This window comes from Pristis pectinata, chromosome 12, assembly GCF_009764475.1.
Source record: "Pristis pectinata isolate sPriPec2 chromosome 12, sPriPec2.1.pri, whole genome shotgun sequence".
Taxonomy (NCBI): domain Eukaryota; kingdom Metazoa; phylum Chordata; class Chondrichthyes; order Rhinopristiformes; family Pristidae; genus Pristis; species Pristis pectinata.
The window spans coordinates 9,541,685-9,564,752 of record NC_067416.1 but is presented as its reverse complement, the minus strand read 5'-3'; the positions used below and the strand labels follow the sequence as shown (position 1 = coordinate 9,564,752).

At 42.9% G+C, this 23,068-nt stretch overlaps 1 protein-coding gene across 1 annotated transcript in view; it reads right to left on the bottom strand.

Moving 5' to 3' along the window:
* The window catches only part of LOC127576893 (VPS10 domain-containing receptor SorCS1-like), an 856,973-nt gene that overhangs the window by 348,589 nt on the left and 485,316 nt on the right, over positions 1-23,068 (bottom strand). The window contains exon 3 of the mRNA XM_052027714.1: positions 13,919-14,018. Coding sequence (XP_051883674.1) covers positions 13,919-14,018 — 100 coding nt within the window. The remainder of the gene's footprint in view (positions 1-13,918; positions 14,019-23,068) is intronic.

The window sequence follows — 23,068 nt, the reverse complement described above, 5'->3', positions numbered from 1 at the left end:
TTAGATCTTAGAGCAGGATAAAATGTTGACACAACATGGTGGGCTGAAGGGTCTGTGCTGTAGTGTTCTATGCTCTAACTACCATTTTCTTCACTGTTTACCACACAGGTTTAGTGTCATTAGAAACTTGGAAATGTTATTCAGCACGCACATATCTAAGTTACAAATACAAATAAAGCAGTGACCTCAGTGCTGACCCTTGGGGTCTACCATCTGTCAATCTGAACGGCAACCATTACCCACTTCTCTCTACAGCACGGTGGTCCAGCAGTTAGTGCTGCTGCCTCATTGCTCCACGGACCCAAGTTTGACCTTGACATAGGCGCACTCTGTGTGGAGTTTGCATGTCCTCCTATGACAGTGCGAGTTTCCCACCAAATACTCTGGTCTCCTCCCACATCCTAAAGGCATGCCGGTAGGTTAATTTGCCACTTAGTATGGGTTAATGGCAAAAAGCGGAGTTGATGGGCATGTGTGAAGGAGAATAATTTGCAGGGAGATAGGGAAATAAGGAGAAGGGGAATCGGACCAATGGGATTGCTGGCATAGATCCAATGGGCCAAATGGCCTCCTTCTGCTTTATTATAAGGGTAAAATCAGAAGGATAGGACAAGTTAATTTCCTCTCCTTACTACCTTTATGTACAGCATGACCAGTATGTACGGGAAGTTAGCTAAATATACCCGGTCATTGAGAAAGACTTAATCGTAGAACTTTAGAAATTTATGACACTTGGTCCATATATCCACAAAGAACTCCCAGGATCCACAACACTGAACCTTTATGATAGATCCTGAGAGAGAAAAAGATGTGTTCATTTCTTTTGTAACATTTACTGATAAGATTGTGCTTGCAATGCCAAAATTGTTCTGACGATTATGTGGAACTATTCTTCAACATATGGTGATTATTTGTAACCACCAGTACAATTTAAAAAATAAAAGAAGATTTTTACAGGCAATTGTTTGCAGATAGAAAGGGGCACTTTCTCCCTTCACACTCATCCCCACCTTTTCATCAAATGAGGGAATAAGGATTGGGCAGGGAAATACCTCCATGCTGGGAAATTAAAACAAAATCACATCGAGTGTTACTTAAAACAGTGACAAGCCCATGTAGGCTGACAATAGTTGAGCACATATCATCAAGCGTGACAAATGAGAGCTGACAGTACAGTGAGTGGTTATTTGATATTCAGGACCTTGATGGATGCAGATCCGCCTGTCAGTCACCCTGTGTGATGTGCGGGGCCTTTGAGATAGCTATGAGTGCCTATGATGACCATCCAGTGTAACAGTCACCCAATGCAATGCATACCTGGCGTAGTGCTTGAGAAGTAGATGGTCCTCAGTTTGATAAAAGAAACCTCTCTGTCTTGTCAATGTCAGGGCTGGGGAATTAGCAATGGTGTCAAGTATTCCCAAACCAGAATTCATCCATAACAGATGTTGAGTATTTCCATCTCTTCTGATCAAAGCACGTGCTCAGTCTCATCCTTAGACTCTACATCCCTAGTTTGAAACTTCTATTTTCTAGCTGCCTGTCTCATGTATGAAGAAGCTTCCAATTTACTGTCAAGCACTACCTGGGGGCCACTTTGCCCTTTAGACTTTTGATCAATAAATGCTTATTTGACTTACCTCGTTGCCTGTACTGTTTCTACTTTGACTGCATTCAAACACAAATCACAGAAGTAAAACAGTCACATTCGATGACACCATAAGATATGGGAGCAGAATTAGGCATTTGGCTCATTGAGTCTGCACTGCCATTCAATCATGACTGATTTTTTTTTCCAACCCCATTCTTCTGTCTTCTCCCCATAACCCTTAACCCCTTTACCAGTCAAGAACCTCTAAATCTCTGCCTTAAATACACACAATGAATTGGCCTCCACAGCCCTCTGTGGCAACGAATTCCCCAGATTGGCCACCCTCTGGCTGACTTTCAGTAGGGGGTGGTGAGCTGTCTCCTTCAACCACTGCAGTCTTCATGGTGAAGATACTCCCACCCTGCACTCAGGACTTTCAAGATTTGGACTCAAGAGACAATGAAGGGCCCTATCCTTGCCCTTTTAACTAGGTTTAGAAATCCCTGATGAAAAAACATGAATGATAGAGAAATGGGGAGCTATGTGGGAGGGAAGGGTTAGGTAGATCTTAGAGCAGGATAAAATGTCGGCACAACATTGTGGGCCGAAGGGCCTGTACTTTGCTGTAAGGTTTGATGTTCTAAAACCTGCTCCAGTTTATTTTGTAAAGGGTCCACACCACAGGAATGGAACAGCTGTGAGGGAGTGATTAAACGTTTAAGCTGATGGATGGGGTGCCAGTCTTGGGGCTACTGTGCTAGCGAGTGGTGTTGAGCTTCATGAGTGTTGTTGGAGCTGCATTCACCAAGAAAGAGAACTGTATTCCCTCACACAACTGAACTGTGCCTTGAGATGGTGCAAAGCCTTTGGGTCAAGAGGTGAATCACTCACCACAGAATACCCACACTCTGAAAACCAATGCAGTACAATATCAACATTATATTTATCTGGCTGGATTTGCATTCCAATCGGTCAACAAGGAAAATAAAATAACCAACTTCAAGCAAAATGATTTATTTTCTGCAATAATATCCCGAGGCATTTTCAATTTCACTCTCCTTGTTATCATCACGTACAGACTGCAATAATGGCAGATAGCGGGAATACTTCTCTGCTTTACTTGGATCTTCAAGTACTTTGGAAACAAAAAAGATATTCCAATAAAACACATAGGAAAACTGTCTTCATGTTGTATTAGTTCTGCCTCTGTCATCACTAATACCTTTTCTCCCACTGATATGCTACTAGAAGTTGGTGGGTGAATCATCAATCATTAAATAGATGAAATAAGTGCAAACTAAGGATTGATCTTTTCTTGAATAATTCCAGGCAATTATATTTTTCAATTGTATTGAGATGATTCCTGAACATTACCCAGTAAGTTCAGAGTAAAAAGTCAACTCTTGAAAGGACGGTTTGTATGGTGATTGAAGGAACTGTATCCTGCCTCGAGCGAGGGTTAATAAGCATTTGGTTTAATAACTTTAGCAACCAAGAACTTGTGTATCACCAATCGGGGATGTGCCAGGGACACAATCTTCTGGCCAGTAATTGTTAAGCACATAAAGGACACGAACATGTGCACGGTGATCAAACTTAAATGACTGTGCACATCTCCCCACCAATGTATTGAGAGGCAGACATTATCCACAGTTAGTGGCCAGTTAGAAAGTAATTAGAAGGATCCAGTTTATGTCCTTATCTCCTTTTTATTGCAGAGATAGTTCCTCTTTCTGTTGTACGAGTGGTTTAGATTTGCTACATTAAAATGGCATGAGCAACCTAAAGCCAGGTTGTGGTTGTTTGCGATATTGTTGGCAAACTTCCTTCCTGGGCAGTAGTTTTTTTACACTGTGGTTTTCAAACCAATTGTCAAATTAAGGGGTGAGATTTGATCTTCCATTGGTCGAGGAAGGGACTGCCTCTCTCATGGAGGGTCTGGCATGTCGATGCTTGCCCAGGTCTGAGCTGGTGATGTCTTCCTGGGATTGGTAACAAGCTGCTTGTTGGAGATAGTCACACAGCCTCTTGGCCCATTGGGTCTGTACTGACTATTAAGTATCAAATTACTCTACTCCTGTGTTAATCCCATTTTTTATTCTCCTCACATTCCCCTCAACTCTCCTGGATTCTACCACTCTTAACCCGGAGTGTTTTACACTGGCCAATTAACCTATCAACCCATACATCTTTGGGATGTGGGAGGAAACCAGAGCACCCAGAAGAAGCTCCCACAGTCACAGGAAAAACATGCAAACTCCACACAAACAGCACCAGGGTCAGGATTGAACCTGGGCTGCTGGAGCTGTAAGGTTGCTTCTCGACTAGCTGTACCACTGTGCCACCTAAATGTTGCTCCTGTGCCAGTAAAGACTCAAAAAAACAGAACAAGGTTGGAAGAGTTAAAATCAGGGAGTACATTAGCCATAAAACTTTAATCAGAATCAGAACCAGGTTTGTTATCACTGACATATATGACATGTGATTAGTTGTTTTACTGCAGCAGGACAGTGTAAAGGCATAAAAATTACTATAAATTACAAAATAAATTAATAGTGCAAAAAAAAGGAATAATGAGATAGTATTGATGGACTGTTCAGAAATCTGATGGCGGAGGTGAAGAAGCTGCTCCTGAATCATCGAGTGTGGGTCTTCAGGCTCCTGTACCTCTTCCCTGATGGTAGTAACGAGAAGTGGGCATGTCCTGGGTGGTGAGGGTCCTTAGTGATGGATGTCATAGCTCTGGGCAAGCTCAATTCCTCTCCTCATATTCAATGGACATTGGACAAACAGGCAAGAACTCACATTGGTGGCCCACCTCATCACAACCTTACATGCTAAGGATTTACTTTCGGAGTGCATGATAATAATAAGAATAATATAATATTTATTTATTAGTCACATGTACAGCGAAACACATAGTGAAATGCATCTTTTTGCGTTACCGAGAATGTGCCAGGGCAGCCCGTAAGTGTTGTCACTCTTTCGGCGCCAACAAAGCATGCCCACAACTTACCAATCTGTATGTATTTTGGAATGTGGAAGGAAACCAGAGAACCCGGAGGAAACCCACGCAGACACGGAGAGAACTGCTTACAGACAGCGGCGAAATTGAACCCGGGTCACTGGCACTGTAATAGCATTACGCTAACCGCTACACTACTGTGGTCACCCCCCACACTACCGCAGTAACCATTGCCTGTTTGCACACAGCAAGATCTCATAAACAGGCAACGACAAATGTTGATCAAGTCATTTGTTTTGGGAATCATCGGTAGTGTTGAGCATTGCTGGCCAGTTCATCAAGATCCACCAAGGTTTACTCCCAGTTCATCCTCTGTTTATACAGCAGACAATTGGCCTGGTGTGTCAGCTGAAATAGTGTTCAGGTCCTGGCGTGATACTTAAACTGATGACTGTGTGGCTCCGGTTGTAGAGAACTTGTCACTTACCATAACAGAACAAAAGAGACGAAGGAAATTATCAATCAAATGACAAATTTGAGAAGGAAAAAACAGGTATGGAAATTCTTTCAGGTGAAGCAATAACTTGTGTGAGGGAATTGAATCAAAAATCTAATTACTAATTGCAATCAGTTACTTACTGCATGGTTCTTGCATAATGGAAGATTGGTTCCAGATCCTCCGTGAATCTGACCTGCGAACTCATAGAGATGCCCAAACATGTACAGTGTACAGCATTGGTTCCTACCTCAGTCTGTCTATGAGTGGATGGTGGAGCCATTCCTATCTCCAAGCTGCCACTGGAAGTGAAGGACCAAAGCAGCTCCACTGGTGGGAACCAGGATCTGGAGGTTGGACTGTAAAGCTCACACTACTACTGCGACTTTGTGTCGACAAATGGATTCCAGATGTAATCACTGTCCAAGAATTTGTGACACTCAAGTACATGATGCGCCATACCTAATGCATGATACAAAAGTGGCCTGACATTAAATTATCTCAGGTCTTCTATGGAGGTCTCCTACTCTCTTCTCCTGCTCAATGAACAGCACCTCATATTCCCCCTGGGTAGTCCACAACCTAATGGCGTGGACCTCAAATTCTCCAGTTTCAGGTAACCTGGTCTCCCTCTGTTCCATGTTTTCTCCTTCTGATCTACCAGGTCCTCTCACACACATACATCCTTATTACCTAACCTTCCTCTCCATCCCCCATCACCCAGTTTCTTTTCCTTTACACACTACTCCGTCTGCCCATCACCCACACACCTTCTCCCACTTGGTTCCCTACCTCCACTCATCCCATCTGTTCACTGTCCCTTGCTTATTTGGTTCCATTTTTCACCTTCTTTTCTATCAGATTCCATTATCTGCAGCCATTCGTTGCCTCCACCAATCACCTCCCAGCCTCTGTCGCTATCTCCACCCTTCCCTACCCCACTTGACTCCATCTGCCAATCAACCCTTCCTCACCTGGATCTACCTATCACTTGCCAGCTCTTGCCTCACCCCTCCCCCTCACCTCTTTATACTGTCTATCCCCTCCTACTCTTTCAATCCAGATGAAGGGTCTCGACCCAAAATGTCGACTGTCCATTTCCTTCCACAGATGCTGCCTGATCCGCTCAGTTCTTCCAGTGGATCGTTTTTTGTTCCCACGCAACGATGTTTAAAGTGTGAAAGAACTTCTGGGACAATATTTCTAAACAATGCTACACTGTAACCTCAAAAGTATGGGTTCAGTTCCAGTTCAGTCCATCAAGTAATCCGTCAGTTGATTGACTCTCATGTAAAATGCCCATGGGTGTCTTAACAGATTTGCTGGAAAGACAATAGTGCACAGAACAATCGTGGGCCACTAATGGGCACTGTATTAACAGTATCATGCTGAGAGGCCATGAGATGTAGTGAGCAGCAAGTGTTCCTATGGAGCTGGAATAATTGGCAGAGCTGAGATGTTATGCATGGATGCTTGATACTGCCGCTTGATGGTTAACCACACAAGTCACTCGAGGATCAGGGATGGAGAGTCATTGACTTGTTTCAGAGTTTTAGCTTCTCCTTGAGGAACTGTCTTCCAATTGAGAGAATGGAATTGTAGACTTGGTGAAATATTCTGCTCTCGCTCCTGACTACATCTATTGGTTTAAACCTGAGTCAAAAATGTAAAAGCAAAAGTGACCTGATTACATCACTATCACTGGAGACACAATCTGTGAGCTCACACTGGTTACCAAGAGAATGGAGTACAAGGGCAGGTGAGTCTTCGTACTACATGCTGCTGAACTCACACCTGGAGTCTTGTGTACAATTTTGTTTTCCTATTTAAGGAGAAAAATTTGGCATGTCCCCTTTGACACTCACCAACTTTTATCAATGCACCATCCTATCTGGATGCATCATGGTGTGGTATGGCAACTGCTCTGCCCAGGACCGCAAGAAACTGCAGAGAGTTGTGGACACAGCCCACCACATCACAGAAACCAGCCTCCCCTCCATGGACTCTGTCTATACCTCTCGCTGCCTTGGTGAAGCAGCCAGCGCAATCAAAGACCCCACCCACCCAGGTCATTCTCTCTTCTCCCCTCACCCATCAGGCAGAAGATATAGGAGCCTGAGGGCACATGCCACCAGGCTCAAGGACAGCTTCCATTCTGTGGTGATAAGACTATTGAACGGTTCCCTTATACGATGAGACGGACTTGTTTGACCTTGCACTTTATTGTCTACCTGCAATGCACTTCCCTGTAGCTGTGACACTTTACTCTGTATTCTGTTATTGTTTTTACCCTGTACTACCTCAATGCAATGTGTAATGAATTGATCTGTTGAATTGATCTGTATGAACGGTATGCAAGACAAGTTTTTCACTGTACCTCGGTACAAGTGACAATAATAAACCAATACCAATATCACACCCTTGTATTGAAGTCATGGGAGTCTGCAATAAAAACAGAAAATGCTGGAAGTGCTCAGCAGGTCAGGCAGCATCTGGGGAGAGATGCTGCCACACATTCAGTGGAGTCAATGCTTCCCTTCTTCAGAACTGGGAAAGAGAGAGAAACAGATGAGTTTCACATTGCACAGAAAGTGAGGAGATGGATGAATAGGACAAAGGGAATACCTGTGATACGGTAAGACCAGGGTCGTAGTGGGATAAATTGCAGAGGTCCACCCATCTAATGGGGGCAGTTGGAGGTGGATAATACAGACAAAGAATTGTGGTATTGTTTCTGATCATTTCCCAGGACTCCAGCTGGAGAGGCAGTGATGATGGACAGAGGGCAGGACAGGAATACCAAATCTCCATTGATGGAGCTATATTTATTAGGTGGACTCCCTTTGTAATTCCAACTGCCACAGATGTAAACCAGGTTCATGGGCTCCATTGGAATTCTGCAGTGACCCTCACAAGAAATACTTGCTATTAAAGTCTACTTCCCAAGAACATGCTTTGCATTACCCATTCTGTCTACATGAACAGAATGGTTATGCACACCCATATAAGGACCCGTCTGGATCTGCCTTGGTTAACTTACGTTAAACCTTGTGGAATTTATGACATTTGATTTGGATTTTTGAATTAAATTATGTCCTTCCATCCCCAAAGTAGATATCAAAGCTGCCTACCATCCCTGGAAAAAAGTCAAATGAATTCTCACACATTCCCTCATTGGCAAGTACCACCTTCCTGTCCCACAAAACCAATAAAATGGATGATAACTTAACTTCATATGGGATATGTCCCAGTGAATGATTACTAGTCCCTGTAGTAAAGTTGAGGAGCATTGACAATAATGAAATTAGTGGACTGTGAGACGGCAGACAGCCAGAAAAAAAGACTTGGTCTTATACAATCTCTTTCATGGTCTCAGGGGGATGCCCTGAAGAATAATACAGCCAGTGAAGTATTTTCAAAATGTTGAAACATGAGGAAAATCATGAGCCAAATTCTGCATAGCAATGTCCAACAAATAGTGATGAGATAATGCTCAAATTATTTGTTTTAGCAATGATGATGGAGGGATTTTGTTTTATAATTTATTTGCTCAATCGATGGGACATCACTGGCATTTATTGTGCATCCCTCACTGGCCTGAAATGAGGAGGCAATTAAAAGTTAACTACCTCAATAGGTCTGGAGTCACAGGTAAGGAGGGTAAGATTTCCTTGCCTGAAGGACATTCGTGACCCAGATGAGTTTTTTATGACTATCCAGTGGTTTCACGGTTACTGTGATATTTATTTAATTAAATTCCCTGTTGTGTGGTGGTGGGATTCAAACTCAATCCTCTAAATCAAGGCTCTGGAACAATGGCTACTAATCGATTAAGTTAGCCTCCACATGACTCTACTCATAAATATTACTTGGGACACTTTCCTAGTTCTCTTCATTATGGTGCCATGGGATCTTTCACTACCACTTGAGGAAGTTTACAGAGCCACAGTTAATACCTCATTTAAACCACAACACCTCCAGATGTGCAATATTCAAGTGCCAGCCTAAATAATGCTTGCACTCAAACCTCTGGAGAGAGCAGCAATGGAGCCAAAGCAGAATATGTAATTGAACACAATGAGACAAAAAAGAAAGCAACTTAATGAAAAATACCAGGATGAAAAGTAACAGAGTGGTTGTTGTGGGGTTGGGATGGGTGCCTAAAGCAGAAGTGGAAAAGAATGAGCAGGAAAAAAGTGCAACAGCGACAGATCATCAAATGGTGTTAGGATCAAAGAAATGGACTGCGTCCACAACTCACGGGCTCCCCCACTGTAGCCCAATGGACACACTAAAGTTCTGCACCCACAAAGCTCCCGCCACACCACTACAGAGACCTTTCCGTGAACCTCAGTGGTCCATGACTGTAGGCAACATGAACTAAGGCCCCGCCCTTGGACTGCTCTGATGGCCCACTGACAGCTTGACCTTTCTGATATCTGATGATCAAAGAGTGATGAGAACAAAGAAAACTTAAATATGAAAATTACTTTAAAATTATAAATTTGGAATGTATTTAAAATGCTTTAAACTGTTCTTAATTAATTAAAAACATAAATGTAGAAAGTGAACAAAAAATTGCCTAAACTTATGGCTGGCATAAAGACATGGTAGATCGGTCTCTCAGCACAGCAGCTTGCAGAATGCCCTGGTCTCGTCAGTGAGTTCGGGGCAGAGTGAGAGATCAGGTACTCATGCATCTGAGTCCCAGTGTCTCCCTGACCTCCACACTGCAGAGAGGCTGCAGTCCTCCATGGTCCAACCATCCAGTCATCTATGTGATCCATCAATAGGAGTCACAGAGTTTTATGTGACAGAGGCAGGCCCTTCAGCGCATCATGCCAATGCGAATGTTTGAATGGGTTGTTCAGTGTTGTCTCATTGCCTATCTACCACATGCCTTTGCAAATAAGTCCACTTCAACTTCATGCCTAATTGCTTTTTGGAAACTCCACTGGACATCTTCTTCCCCTCTGTCATGGCCCATGAACACGACCTTGTTATTCCTTTTTTTTGCACTCTTCATTTATTCTTGTAATTCAGAGTAATTTTATGTCTTTGCACTGTACTGCTGATGCAACACAACAAAGAATAAATCTGATTCTGATTCTGATTCCAATTCCAGCACCTTGGGTCTCAACTACTCCCTGTATGAGGAAGACCTCTGCACTTCCCCATCAGTTCTTTTGCCAATTACTGCAAGTTTTTAGTACTGACCCACTCATTGGAAGAAACGTTTTCTCTGTATTTGTCTATCAAGCTCCCTCAAATTTGTGAGCATCTCAAATAGGCTTCCCTTCAATGCAAGTTTACTACAATTTTGCTGCACACCTTCCATTTTTATAACACCATTATTGAAGCAAAATGATCCAGGAAAATTATCAAACTATTGTACAATGTAGTTCATTACAACACAGAAGGAGACCATTTTGACTTGTCGGGTTCCTGCCAGCTCATGAAGCAATCATAAACCCTGAAATTTTTCCTGTAACCTGGACTCCCTACTTGTCCATCAACACCTCCCAGGATCCTACCTCTCACCTACACACTAAGGCCAGTCTACAGTGGCCAATTAACCAGTCAACCTGTTGGTCTTTTGGGATGTGGGAGGAAACCAGAACATCCGAGGGAAACATGGGCTGTCACGGAGAAGTTGCAAACTCCACACAGACAGCACCAGAGGTCAGGATTGAACCTGAGTTACTGGGGCTGGAAGACAGCAGCTCTATTAGCTGTGCTATTGTGCCACCCTAACGATGGCACTGAGCTACACAAGGAGGAATTAGGACAGTGACTTGTTCAAAGAATAAAGGCCGGTATCCCATGAACATGAAATTTAAGGTGATCGGCAAGAGAACCAGCGGTCTGATAAGGAAGGAAGCTTCCCCACACCTCTTTGACCTCCAGCAGGAGATGGTCTAGAATGTGTTGTCTGCAAAGATGGTAGAATCAGATTCAATAGCGACTTGCAAGATAGGACTGGATAAGCACTTGAAGGAGAAAGAAGGGAAAGAGCAGTGAAATAGGACAAAATGGATGGATCTACCCAAAATCAACACAAGCTCAGCCGATTGAAAAGCCTACAGAATATTACTTGGCGATTCTGTGATTGCTTAAAGAATAACTTCTATTCCAGGCCATTTCAGTATCCATGCATATTTTGCTCTGATATTCATTACTCAATCCACATTATGCAGCTGAGTTGCAATAAGTTCAGTGTGAGGTTTCAACAAAGCCATTAATGGAACGTTTGCCATGAATCACGCACGTGCTTAAAATGTTATAAAGGCATCACTGTAGTACAGAGGCAAAGAGAAGGATTATGGCAATGATTATTTATGGTTGTTTTTAGGACTCAAGGAGACAAGTCACTCTTCTGAAAGCATGTAAGTTCCTCCCTGAAGTATTCATTCCTTAATCACATTGGATGGAAGATTGGAATGAAGTGTTGGTTTTGCAGAAAACTAAATCCATGGCAATTCAAAGTATTCACCTGCCACCACACAAATCTCCTTGTTTACCTTGTGATGTTGTGTATTGTCTGGGTAGGGAAGCAATAGGAATGCTTCATTAGCCTGTCTGGATTCTTACACCAGCTTCAATAATAACTGGTTGGATAAAAGGAAAAGGAGGATATACAGATGGAGCAGAAGTCACACTTAGTGGATGACACAACCAATGAACAGAGCTTGGCAGGGTCAGTGGAATAGGTGTCCGAGTAGTATCAGTCTATGACTCTGTGACTTTCCAACAAACACCACTCATTCCCGATAATTTCAAGGTGTATACTTTGCTTTGTAATAAGCATTGTGCAACTTCAGGGTGAGGTTCATAAAGGCCATTCATGGAATGTTTGTTCCCAATGATACACTTTTATGTTGTTTTAAATGCAGTGAATTATACTTATACTTGCTCTAGATCCAGGTCGGGGCAGAGAGAAGTGACCAGGGTATAAAAGAGTGAGCACACTGGTGGTGAGGTCTCTTGGATTCGGGCTCACCACAGGTTAGGTCACGACTGATGCTGTGGACCAATTGGAACGGGGCACTGCAGTTAAATGGGCTCAGGCATGCATCCGAGATAAGTACCACTTGTTGTAACTTTGCAATAAAGTGTGTTATGTGCAGCATTGCGTGTGCAAGGCTTATTTCTATCAGATCTGCGAACAATCCTGCTTAACTTTGGCACAGTTCTGACCTTATAATAGATGAAGCAGCTGAATCCAGTCGCAATTCCTCCACGATGGAAGTGAATAGCCTTCATCAGATTTAAAGCGGTAAGGGAGGCTGAGAAAACGCCAAACTATCTTTAGAGTCAGCTTGAGCAAGCACAGTGCCTAATGTCTCATCCAGGAGATGGGAATGTCAGCAAAGCAACATTCCTTCAAAAAGATGGGACTATGAGCTCAATTCTGGGTGAATCCAAAGATGAGACTGCAGTCAACAGAATATGAATTCAGCTGCAAAAGTCTAATCTTGAGTTCTGGTATTAACAACAGAGGGTGACTGGTTTCACAGTCCAGATGGAGTGCCAGTGATTTTGATCCATTACTCAATTCTAGAGTACGCAAGAGGCTGGAACACACTCCCAAACAACCAGCAGATGATGTTACCAAAGGTGGACAGAAGCAACGTTATCAAAGTGCATTAAGCCAAAATAAGTCAGAAGGTTGCAAGTTCAAGTCCAACTCAGGAGACTTAGGCTGATGCAGTACAGAGGGAGTGTTACACTCTCTGAGGTGACATGCTACAGATGCATAACATCAAAGCCCTCTCAGTTATTACAGGTGGATGTAAATGAGCTCACAGCAGTATCTTGAAAAAGAGCATGTGATTCTCCCCAGTGTCCTGGCAAATATTCATCCTTCCATCATCATCACTACATCTTTCACCTGGATGAAACTACAAGACTGATTGCAGCAGCTATCTCTGTATACGTTGGCAAGTGATTATAAATCCACCATTGGCTAGAAAAGTCTTTGGGATCTCCTGAGCTCTTGAAGGATGCTACATAAATGCAATCTGCAATTTCATTTTATTCTGATCTGACAGCTACCAGAAGAATTGAGCTCCAGTCATGTAATACTTTTATTCAGTAACATGCTTCCCTTCCCAGATTATCACAGCACTTTATCTACTTTTACCCTGTGTTCATCAGTTGTGTACAACAGTATGGTCTCTTATGTTTAATTAAGTGCAATGCCTGATGTATATTCTGTTACATAATCATACACTTTGATTAACATTGGATGATAACACAGAGATTGCAGCAACCTTTGGCATATATTTCTGTCTGATAATTCAGTCAAGGCTGTGATCCAGTTGTACAACAAAGAGAAAAGCTTCAGGCTAACACACTCAGAATTCTCATTTATTCCACAGCACAGTCTCAGGCCTCTTATTCACAAGGGCATAGAACACTTCTCTGCAACAAACTGCATTTGATGAAGGTATATACGACTCTTTTGGATAACGGCCCACCCTGTCTTTGAAGTGCAGCAGTTAAAGACATTATTAATGCCACCGTACAGTATTTCATGAAGGTGTACTGTGCTCCCTGTGGGCAGTTACAGGGTCTGTTTCTAAGAGGTAATAACCCAGCATGTGTTTTAGCGAATAGAAATAGATAGAAATAGATCTCCTCAGACAACTTTGCTCAGGAGGTGGGCAACCAGTCAAGTTCCTTTGACAATCACTGTTAATAAGGCAGCCAGCAACCTTGGAAACCAGCAATGCAAATTAACGGCACCGACTTCAGTTCTCCGCTTGTCAAGGACGTTCCCTATTTATACGAATGCATATATTGATTTAAGGTGAGACCCCTGGCCTCACTTCTCTTGCACAGCATAGTGAATGATTTCTTTTACCTTCCTCTTGTTGGTAGGACAGACGTACAGGTAACTCAGCACAGTTTTGAGGCCCACTTTGTCATTCAGCTTCTCATACGTGGTTCCATAGTCAGTTGACCTGTAAATAAATTTAACAAATAATGAAATGTTTTTGACATTCATGGCTCCTTTAGCTCCAGTCTGAGCAAAATCATTAATTATGCACAATTCTATTATGCCGGACAAATAATATTTGCAACGATGCTCCAGTTCATTGGAGCATTAACTGTTGTCCAAAATATACTGTTTTACTGCTAATCTGTTGTTGGCGAATAGCTATTAATCAGGCCCAGAGTTTTTAAGGGCCAGTTGATTTCCTGCATATCAACTTGAAATAGGAAATATCCAATTCAGTCACCGTAGATTTTGTCCAACGATTTTAGCTTTAATCAAAAGCAAAAGCAGATTGATAGTGTGCCATTTGCCCTGTCACTTTTATAACTTCTCATTGAATACAATTCAGCCTGTGTAATACACTCCCTGATTCTGCAGCAACTTAATTAAGGAGGGTTTTAGAAACTTAACTGAAAGTCATTTGATCTAAGCTGCATTATTCCTTTTCTAATCTTTCATTCAATCTTTTCAGCCTAGCTTTATACATATAAAGAAGCTTTACTGTTTTGTAGTACATTCCCATTGGGGGTGCAGGAAAGGGGGATAGCTCGGCAGTTGTGTGATTGGTACACAATGACACCGGCAGAATCTTTTGTAGATGTAATGTTGATATTTTTTCTCTCTCTCTCTCTAAAGTCCCCTTTTTGCTGCAGTGAATTCTATTTGAGTCAAGATCAGTAATATCAGTGCAGGAGAGCTGAATACTCTCCAGAGCTGGTGTCCGTGTCAATATACTTACAGGCTGAAACGTAAGACCAGTCCAGAGTAAGGTTGCTTTCCACAGCCTCATCAACGCACATCAACTTGTGCCCCAGATTTCTTACAGTCCATTTCCTAACTCGCATTCTTGCAGCCCCTCTTCCTTCACAACACTTTCGCTGATCAACCCTTCAGCTCCCAAGATCGCAAGCTCTGGAATTTCCTCCTTAATCTCTCCATCTCTTCTAAACTTCACCTCTTTGAATCACTATCACAATCAAAGCCTTTGTAAATTTCCTGAAATACCAGACTGCTTGCACAAAGGTGCCAAACAAATGGAGCTAGTTGACCTCTGGTGAATCTGTGGCAGCCTGATTTATGAACTTAAATGATCCATCTGCAGTTCAATTTACAAGTTTTCAAGTAAAACTGCAGGAAATTACTTTGGCCTCCAGCTGGGAAATTTATCGGGATTTCATTACCTTGGCAAATTAGTCAATGGTTTATTATTATTGGCTGATTTAATGAATGTGTTTGAAACTTGGCCTGTGACCATAACATTTCAAACCACGCATAAGAAATTTCCTCCATTTGTTTGGGGAACTAATGGGTCTTTCAAGTGATTAAAACGAAGGAGTTTTTTTTAAAGTGGTGACTCCTTTTAACCTTTTTGTTCTGAATCCAGCTCTGATAATTTTCCACAGCCAAGGACTCTAGCTCTCATGTATTAGACTTATCATAATGCTCCATGCACCTCTTAAAGCTGTATGAATAATTATAGCCAATGGATGAAATGCAAAGCTATGCGAGGACATCCTATTGGGTCCAGGCTAATTGAAAGTTGCAGATGTGTGGTAAAGTACAATAGTTCTTATTTATTGACTTAATGTGAGTATTGCTGCCAGCAGTTATTGCCCATCCCCATTTGTGCCCGAATAAGCGGCCGTTTCTGTAAAGCCTTCTAAAATTTAACTGATCATATATATCAGCCAAATGTTTAGTACTGCCCATGTTTTGTGATCCCTTCAGGATATCAAAAGAAAACTGCAGAACTCACTCCCAGGCTTGGGTCGTTTGACGACTGGACTGAATTCTATAAATCACATGATTTCCGGCGAGTGATTCTGGCAAGATGAACTTTACTTTGTTGCCTTGACTGAGTCTCCTGGTTTCCAGGAATGGTGGTTTCTCCAAGCACAACAGAACTCCCAGAAAGACAGAAGGTATACAACATCTAGGACTTCTGCAGTTGATACAGTAACTTGATTGGTTGCCTGTTAAGGAACTGTGGCCTGGTCAGAACTAAACTGGTGTCCAAACATCTTGCTTATGATCATTTAAGTTTTGCATGAAAGTTAAGTTATAGCATATGCTTTTATGGTGATACAAATGCTATAGTGTTGACCAAGACTCTTCCACGGCCATATCTAATCATTAATTCTGCCAGGTAGCTCTCTACACCTTAACTATTAACTCATTATACAGACCCAGAAGCTTATGTGCTGATAACGATAGCATTAAAGCATTTCAACTCATCCTATCACACGCATGCCCTTTGTTTCTCCCTCTATCTTCCCTCCAGTTCTGAGAAAGGATTACAGACTGTTGTCTGTTTCTCTTTCCACAGATGGTGCCAGCCCCACTGATTTTTCCACCATTTCCTGTTCTTGGGGCCCATACCTAAGGATGTGCTGGCATTGGAGAGGGTCCAGAGGAGGATTACAAGAATGATCCCGGGGATGAAAGGGTTAACATATGCGGCGCGTTTGATGGTTCTGGGCCTGTACTCACTGAAGTTTAGAAGGATGGGGGGGGATCTCATTGAAACCTAGTGAATATTGAAAGGCCTGGATAGAGTGGGCGTGGAAAGGATGTCTCCAATAGTGGGAGAGTCCAGGACCAGAGGGCACAGCCTCAGAATAGAAGGACGTCCCTTTAGAACAGAGATGAGGATGAATTTCTTTAGCCAGAGGGTGGTGAATCTGTGGAATCCATTGCCACAGACGGCTGTGGAGGCCAAGTCATTGGGTATATTTAAAGCAGAGGTTGATAGGTTCTTGATTAGTAAGGACATCAAAGGTTATGGGGAGAAGGCAGGAGAATGGGGTTGAGAGGGAATAAAAAATTACCCATGATCAAATGGTGGAGCAGACTCGATGGGCTGAATGGCCTAACTCTCCTCCCATGTCTTATGGTCTTGTAGCGTATTAAGTCACTTAGAATAGTTTGAGAGTAAAGTAAGAGAATGTGCGTGCTTATCAGTTAACTAGGATTCCTGTGGGTAGCAGTCCTACAGTTACAAATGTTTCCCTGTCATTTCTTGCTAGTTTTAACTGAATTAGTTTTTATTTCCAAAGTCTTTGCCCTGAATTGACAATTCGTAAAACTTCCAAGACTGAAGGCACCCAATCCTATCTGCTTTACATTTCAGCTGCCAGTTAAAAATCAACCATAGACCAGATAGGCCAGACTGAGTAAAGACGGCAGTTTCCTTCCCCAAATGACTTAAGTGACAACAAACAAGTAGTTTCATGTTCTCCATTACGATTCCAACATTTTATTCCTGATTTCTATAATTCCCAGCTGACGTGATGGGATTTGAATGTACATCACCATTTTAGCAGTCCAGATTACTGGATTACTAGCCCAATAATTTAACCGGTATCCACTAGGTTGCAAGTATTAATTTTCCAGGAGCCTGAATATATTGTAATGGATCCTTCTGTGGCTGGTGACTTAGAATAATTTGAAGTTAAAGAAAAGTTTATGCTTATCACTAATCCAGGATTACCGTATGTACCAGTATTGTTGTAATAATGTTTACTTGTAATCTCTTGCTAGCTTCATTTTTTTTTATGAAGTGGCAGGGTTTAAGCGAGCACTAGTAGAGATGCCTTTTCTCATTTAGGTAGGTTCTCCCTGTTACAGCTAATAAATATACAAACTATTTACTATAGACAATGTAAAGTTAACTAGAACAATCCGCATGAAGTAAGTATAACCAGCTGAACTCTTGCAGCACAGAACACAAACAGTTACAAATAGCCACAAGTACAAGTCTTATGTAAATGCTGCTCAGGAATTTTATTAAAACCCCAATATGTTTAGTAAGAACTTTAAAAGAATGGTTTTACTAACATTTCACAGTCTGGGAATTTCTCCATTCCTACATTTGTTTTAGTGGGAAATGAATGTATAAAAGCGATTCTGGAAAATCCTTTCTTGACTGATATCCTGGATTAACTCCAAGTGTTACAGATGAAGGAACCTTGGAGTTTCTTTGAACTTATTTGGATCTACACTGCTATGTCTGCTCATGTGCTTTCAAATTGTAAATCCAAAAATTCCAGTTCATTTGTGAGAGACAAGCGCTCCTTAAATCTGGGAAAGCTGACTCCAACCACTGCAAGCGCTCTTTCTGCCAGTTCAGCAGAACTTTGTTGAGACCTGGTCAAGGAATAGAAGAGCTATGTACTGTATATGTGGCTACGTGGCTCACGTTTCCGCAGCTTTGAGGATTTAATGGTCATGTTGGAGAAACCCAGCAGCTGCAGGGAGGCAGGGATTGATTGATGCAGTGAACCAGTGTTACTCTACCAGCCAGCTTTGAGTATCAGGCTTTCTTGTCCAGGTCTTAAACTTTCATACCATTTGTCTGCCATGTGGAGAAATGAATGAAAATAATCAGTTGTAGTCCCATGTTTCTTTGCATTTCCAGCTGTTTTGGAAGCTGCTTCCTCTTGGCTTTCTTCATTCATGGATTGTGCACCATGTACAAAGTGTCACGACTCGCCCAGACTACCCCAACAGCACCTCCCAAAATGTGTAACCTCTACCCCAAAGAGGGACAAAGGCAGCAGGTTCAAGGGACCACCAGGTTCCCTTCCAACTCGTACATCGTCCTGACTTAGAAATATTTCACTTGTCCTTCATCACTGCTGGGTCTAAACCCTGGAAATCCTTGCCCAACAGCAGTCCAAGTACCTTCAGCAGAAAGGTCCAAGGAGGTGGCTCATCACCACCTTTTTTATGGGCAAATAGGGATAGGCAATAAATGCTGGTCTAGGTCAGGAGAATGGGGCTGGGTGACCCAGGAGTTAAAGATGAGGGTTGGGTGATGAGGGGGTTAAGAATGGAACCAGTAAGGATGAGAGTAAAGGACGGAGAGGGGTTAACGTTGTTTAATAAGGAGGGACGTTAAGAACAAGGGTGGGCTATGCGGGGTTAAGAATTATGGTGGGTGAGAAGCGGGGGTTAAGTGTTGGGCTGGGTTGGGAAAGAGGTGAAGGACTGTAGAGGGGAAAGTGTGAGACGTTTTATGGACTGTGTCATTATGAAGGTTGAGATCTTGTGATCACAAGGTGACAAAGACCCTGAAGATATTGACTCAAAGATGGCACAAGGGACCAAAAAGATCTCATGCACCAGAAATGCTTTGCTATTTAGCCACTTTCATGCCCCTTTTCTATCACAAATCCAATCCTAAGTTCATAGTGTTTCTGGTTAAATCCTTTCCGAAGGAGTTGAAGGCCCTTACAGGTGGTGTGTCAGTCTGCTCCCTCGGGTAAAAATCCCTAATTGTGAAAAGGTTGCCTTCAAAACTAGGCTTTGCATGGGACCTTCCAGTTTAGAATCACACTATTTGCTTCTTCTATCCTGGTTCTGCACCAGATTCATCTATCTTATCGATTCCTTTCACTATTTTAACAAGCTAGGTCATGTTCCCCGCTTAACCTTTCATCCAATGAGGACACATTTATCTTGTTCAGACTTCACCTATCACAATGGCCTGCAACACAGAATCATCCCCTGTTGTTTTCTTTTGCTCTCTGTATAATCTTGTATTATGACATGTCAACCAGGGATCAGTTAGCAGCATAACTCTGTCTTGAGTCCAAAGATTGTGGGTGCAGGGTCCCTCGGAAGATCTGACCTCAAATATCCTACATTATCAGAAAAGAATTGACACTGAACCAAAGACAGGTAGCCAAAAGCTTTGTTGAGGAGCTTGGTCTTAAAGGAGAAGAGTACAAGGTTAGGGAGGGATGTCCAGAGCTTTGTTCCCAGATGGCTGATGGCATGTCCGTCAATGGTGGGGTGAGGAGGGTGAGGACTGCACAAGAGGCCAGAGATGGAAGGACACAGTGTTCCTGCATAAGACCATAAGATACAGGGGCATAATTAGACCATTCGGCCCACTGAGTCTGCTCTGCCATTTAATCATGGCTAATTTTTCTTTTCAACCATATTCTCCTGCCTTCTCCCCTTAACAATCGAGAACCTATCAATCTCTGCATTAAATACACCCAATGACTTGACTGCACAGCCCTCTGTGGCAATGGATTCCACAGATTCACCATCCTCTGTCTGAAGAAATTCCTCCTCATCTCAGTTTAAAGGGACGTCCCTTTATCCTGAGGCTGTGCCCTCGGACCCTAGACTCTCCTACTATTGGAAACATCCTCTCCACGTCCAGTCTATCCAGGCCGTTCAGTATCTGGTAGGTTCCAATGAGATCCCCCCTCATCCTTCTGAGTTCTATCGAGTACAGGCCCAGAAACATCAAATGCTCCTCATAGGTTAAGCCTTTCATTGCTAGGATTATTCTTGTGAACCTCCTCTGTACCCTCTCCAGGGCCAGATCATCTTTCCTTAGACACGGGGCCCAAAATTGCTCATTATATTTTTATTTGACTTTGTGGCTCAGTTTGTGAACCACACTTTCAAATCTGGCAGCCAGCCCTAAATGTAAAGCTTTGCTGTACACTCCACAGTCAAGCCCACCTAAATATTTAGCATTCACATTAACTGAAGTAATTTAGGAGATTGTGAAACCAGCACTTTGCAAGTGCGTCATAATTGGCCAATTTACTACTGTTCCTGACACTCAGATTGTGTTCCATGAATACCACAGCGGAAAGTGATGGCAGTCTCCATTTTGATTTCACTGTGTTCAATTTACACGAGGGACCCATAATATCTAAAGGAACAAAATACGGCTCAGTTTTTTATTGCTGGCATTTTCTGCTTATCCCAAACTGTCAGTGAATGGGGGTGATAGTGGGCTGTCTTCTTGAACTGTGGAAGATGTCACAACAACAACCTCGCAAGGAACTGATTGTGGACTTCAGGAAGGGGAAGTCGGGAGAACACGCACCAGTTCTTGCTGAGGGATCAGCGGTGGAAAGGGTGAGCAGCTTCAAGTTCCTGGACGCCAACATCTTGGAGGATCTATCTTGGGCCCAACACATTGATTCAATTACATAGAAGGCACTCCAGCAGCTCTACTTCGTTCGGAGTTTGAGGAGATTTGGTACATCACCAAAGACTTCTAAGTTTCTATAGATGTACGATGGAGAGCACTCTGACTGGTTGTATCACTGCCTGGTATGGAGGCTCCAATGCATAGGATCGCAAGAGGCTGCAGAGTGTTGCAGACTCAGCCAGCTCCATCAGGCACACCCCTCCCCACCATCAAGGACACCTTCAAGAGGTGGTGCCTCATGAAGGCAGCATCCATGGATAGGAAAGATTTATGGGTCAAATGCAGGCAAATGGGACTAGCTTAGATAGACATCTTGGTCAGCATGGACAAATGGGGCTGAAGGGCCTTTTTCCTTGCTGTGGTTACTCTATGGTTCTATGACTATTACTCTATGGTTCTATGGTTTTATACTCTATGACACCAACCTTTTACTTCTATTCCATTTATTTAAAATCACCAGCAGCCATGGTGGATTTGATTTCTGAATTATGAGCCCAGACTTGAGGCCAACAGTTTAACTGAGCTACGGTTACCCCTTTTCATTGTCTATATCCTCACTGGCGGTCAAGTAGGAAAAGGATTGCCAGCTCACATCTCCACCTGCACTGCAATCAAACTTGCATAAAGAAGCCTGTCCACCGACTTTGCTATCCTTTAATGAAGGATATTACTGGTGGCACAGTGTCACAGCGAGTAGAACTGCTGCCTCATGGGTCCAGTGTCCCAAGCTGAATCCTGACCGCACGGGTTTCCTCCGGGTGTTCTGGTTTCCTCCCACATCCCAAAGGTGTGCAGGTTGGTAGGTTAAGTGGCCACTGGGAATTGCCCCTAGTGCGTAGGTCGGTGGTAGAATCTGCGAGAGGAAGGTGGGTAAAGATGGAACATGGGGAAACTAAAATGGGTTAGGGTAGGGTTAGTGCAAAAATGGGTTCTTGATTGTCAGAATGGACTTGGTGGGCTGAAAGGCCTGTTCCCATTGCTGCATCTCTCTTAATGTCTCTGCATGGTTATTCAGAGAGTCATAGTCATACAGTTGTACAGCATAGAAACAGGCCCTTCAGCCCACGGCATCAACGCCATTTATCAGGCTTATCTGTACTAATCCCACTTGCCTGCATTAACTCCATGTCCCTCTGTGCCCTGCTCATTCAAGTATCTGGCCAGATGCCTCTTAAATGTAGTTACTGTTCCTGCCTCCACCACCTCCTCTGGCAGCTCATTCCAGGTACCAATTACTCTTTGTGTGAAAAATTTACCCCTCAGATCCCCTTTAAACCTCTCCCTCTCACCTATGCCCTCTAGTTTTATACATACCTACCGTGGGAAGCAGATTCTGATGACCTAACCTATCTATGCCTTTCATAATTTTATAAACCTCTATCATGTCACCTCTTAGCCTCCTATGCTCCGTGGAAAACAGACCTATCCTATCGAATCTCTCCTGATAACTCAAGCCCTCCAATCCAGACAACATCCTTGTGGATCTTTTCTGCACCCTCTCGAGTTTAATCATGTCCTTCCTATAGTGTGGTGACTGGAACTGCACACCATAGTCCAAGTGCGGACCAACTAATGTCTTGTACAACAGGGTGAGAAAACATTTAGGGCTTGGAATGCTTTCAGAGAGGGGTTACCAGAACAATACCCGAACTCCAAAGGTTAAATTACAAGGTTGTGCAAACAAGAGTTTCACAGCACCACTCACCAAGGCATTTCCCAGACCTGTGGCCCTTAAGGGACAAGGGCTACAGATGCACGGGAATATGTTGCCTGAGATTTACAAGGTTAAGGAGTGGCTTGACTGTGGTTTTCAAGTTATTAAGAGGAACTCTCCCCACTGCTGGAGGAACTGGGACAAGGAATGAAAGTGGGAGGATGGCAAAGATTCAGAACACTTCTGCAAATGACAATTCAGTCAATTGTTAATTTGAAATTGATGGATTTTTGCACTAAGTGACACGGAGAAAAGGCACTGACAGATCAGCCACGATCTCAATGAATGGCAGCAGGGGCTCAAGATGGTATGTAGCCTCCTTCTGATCTCATGTTCC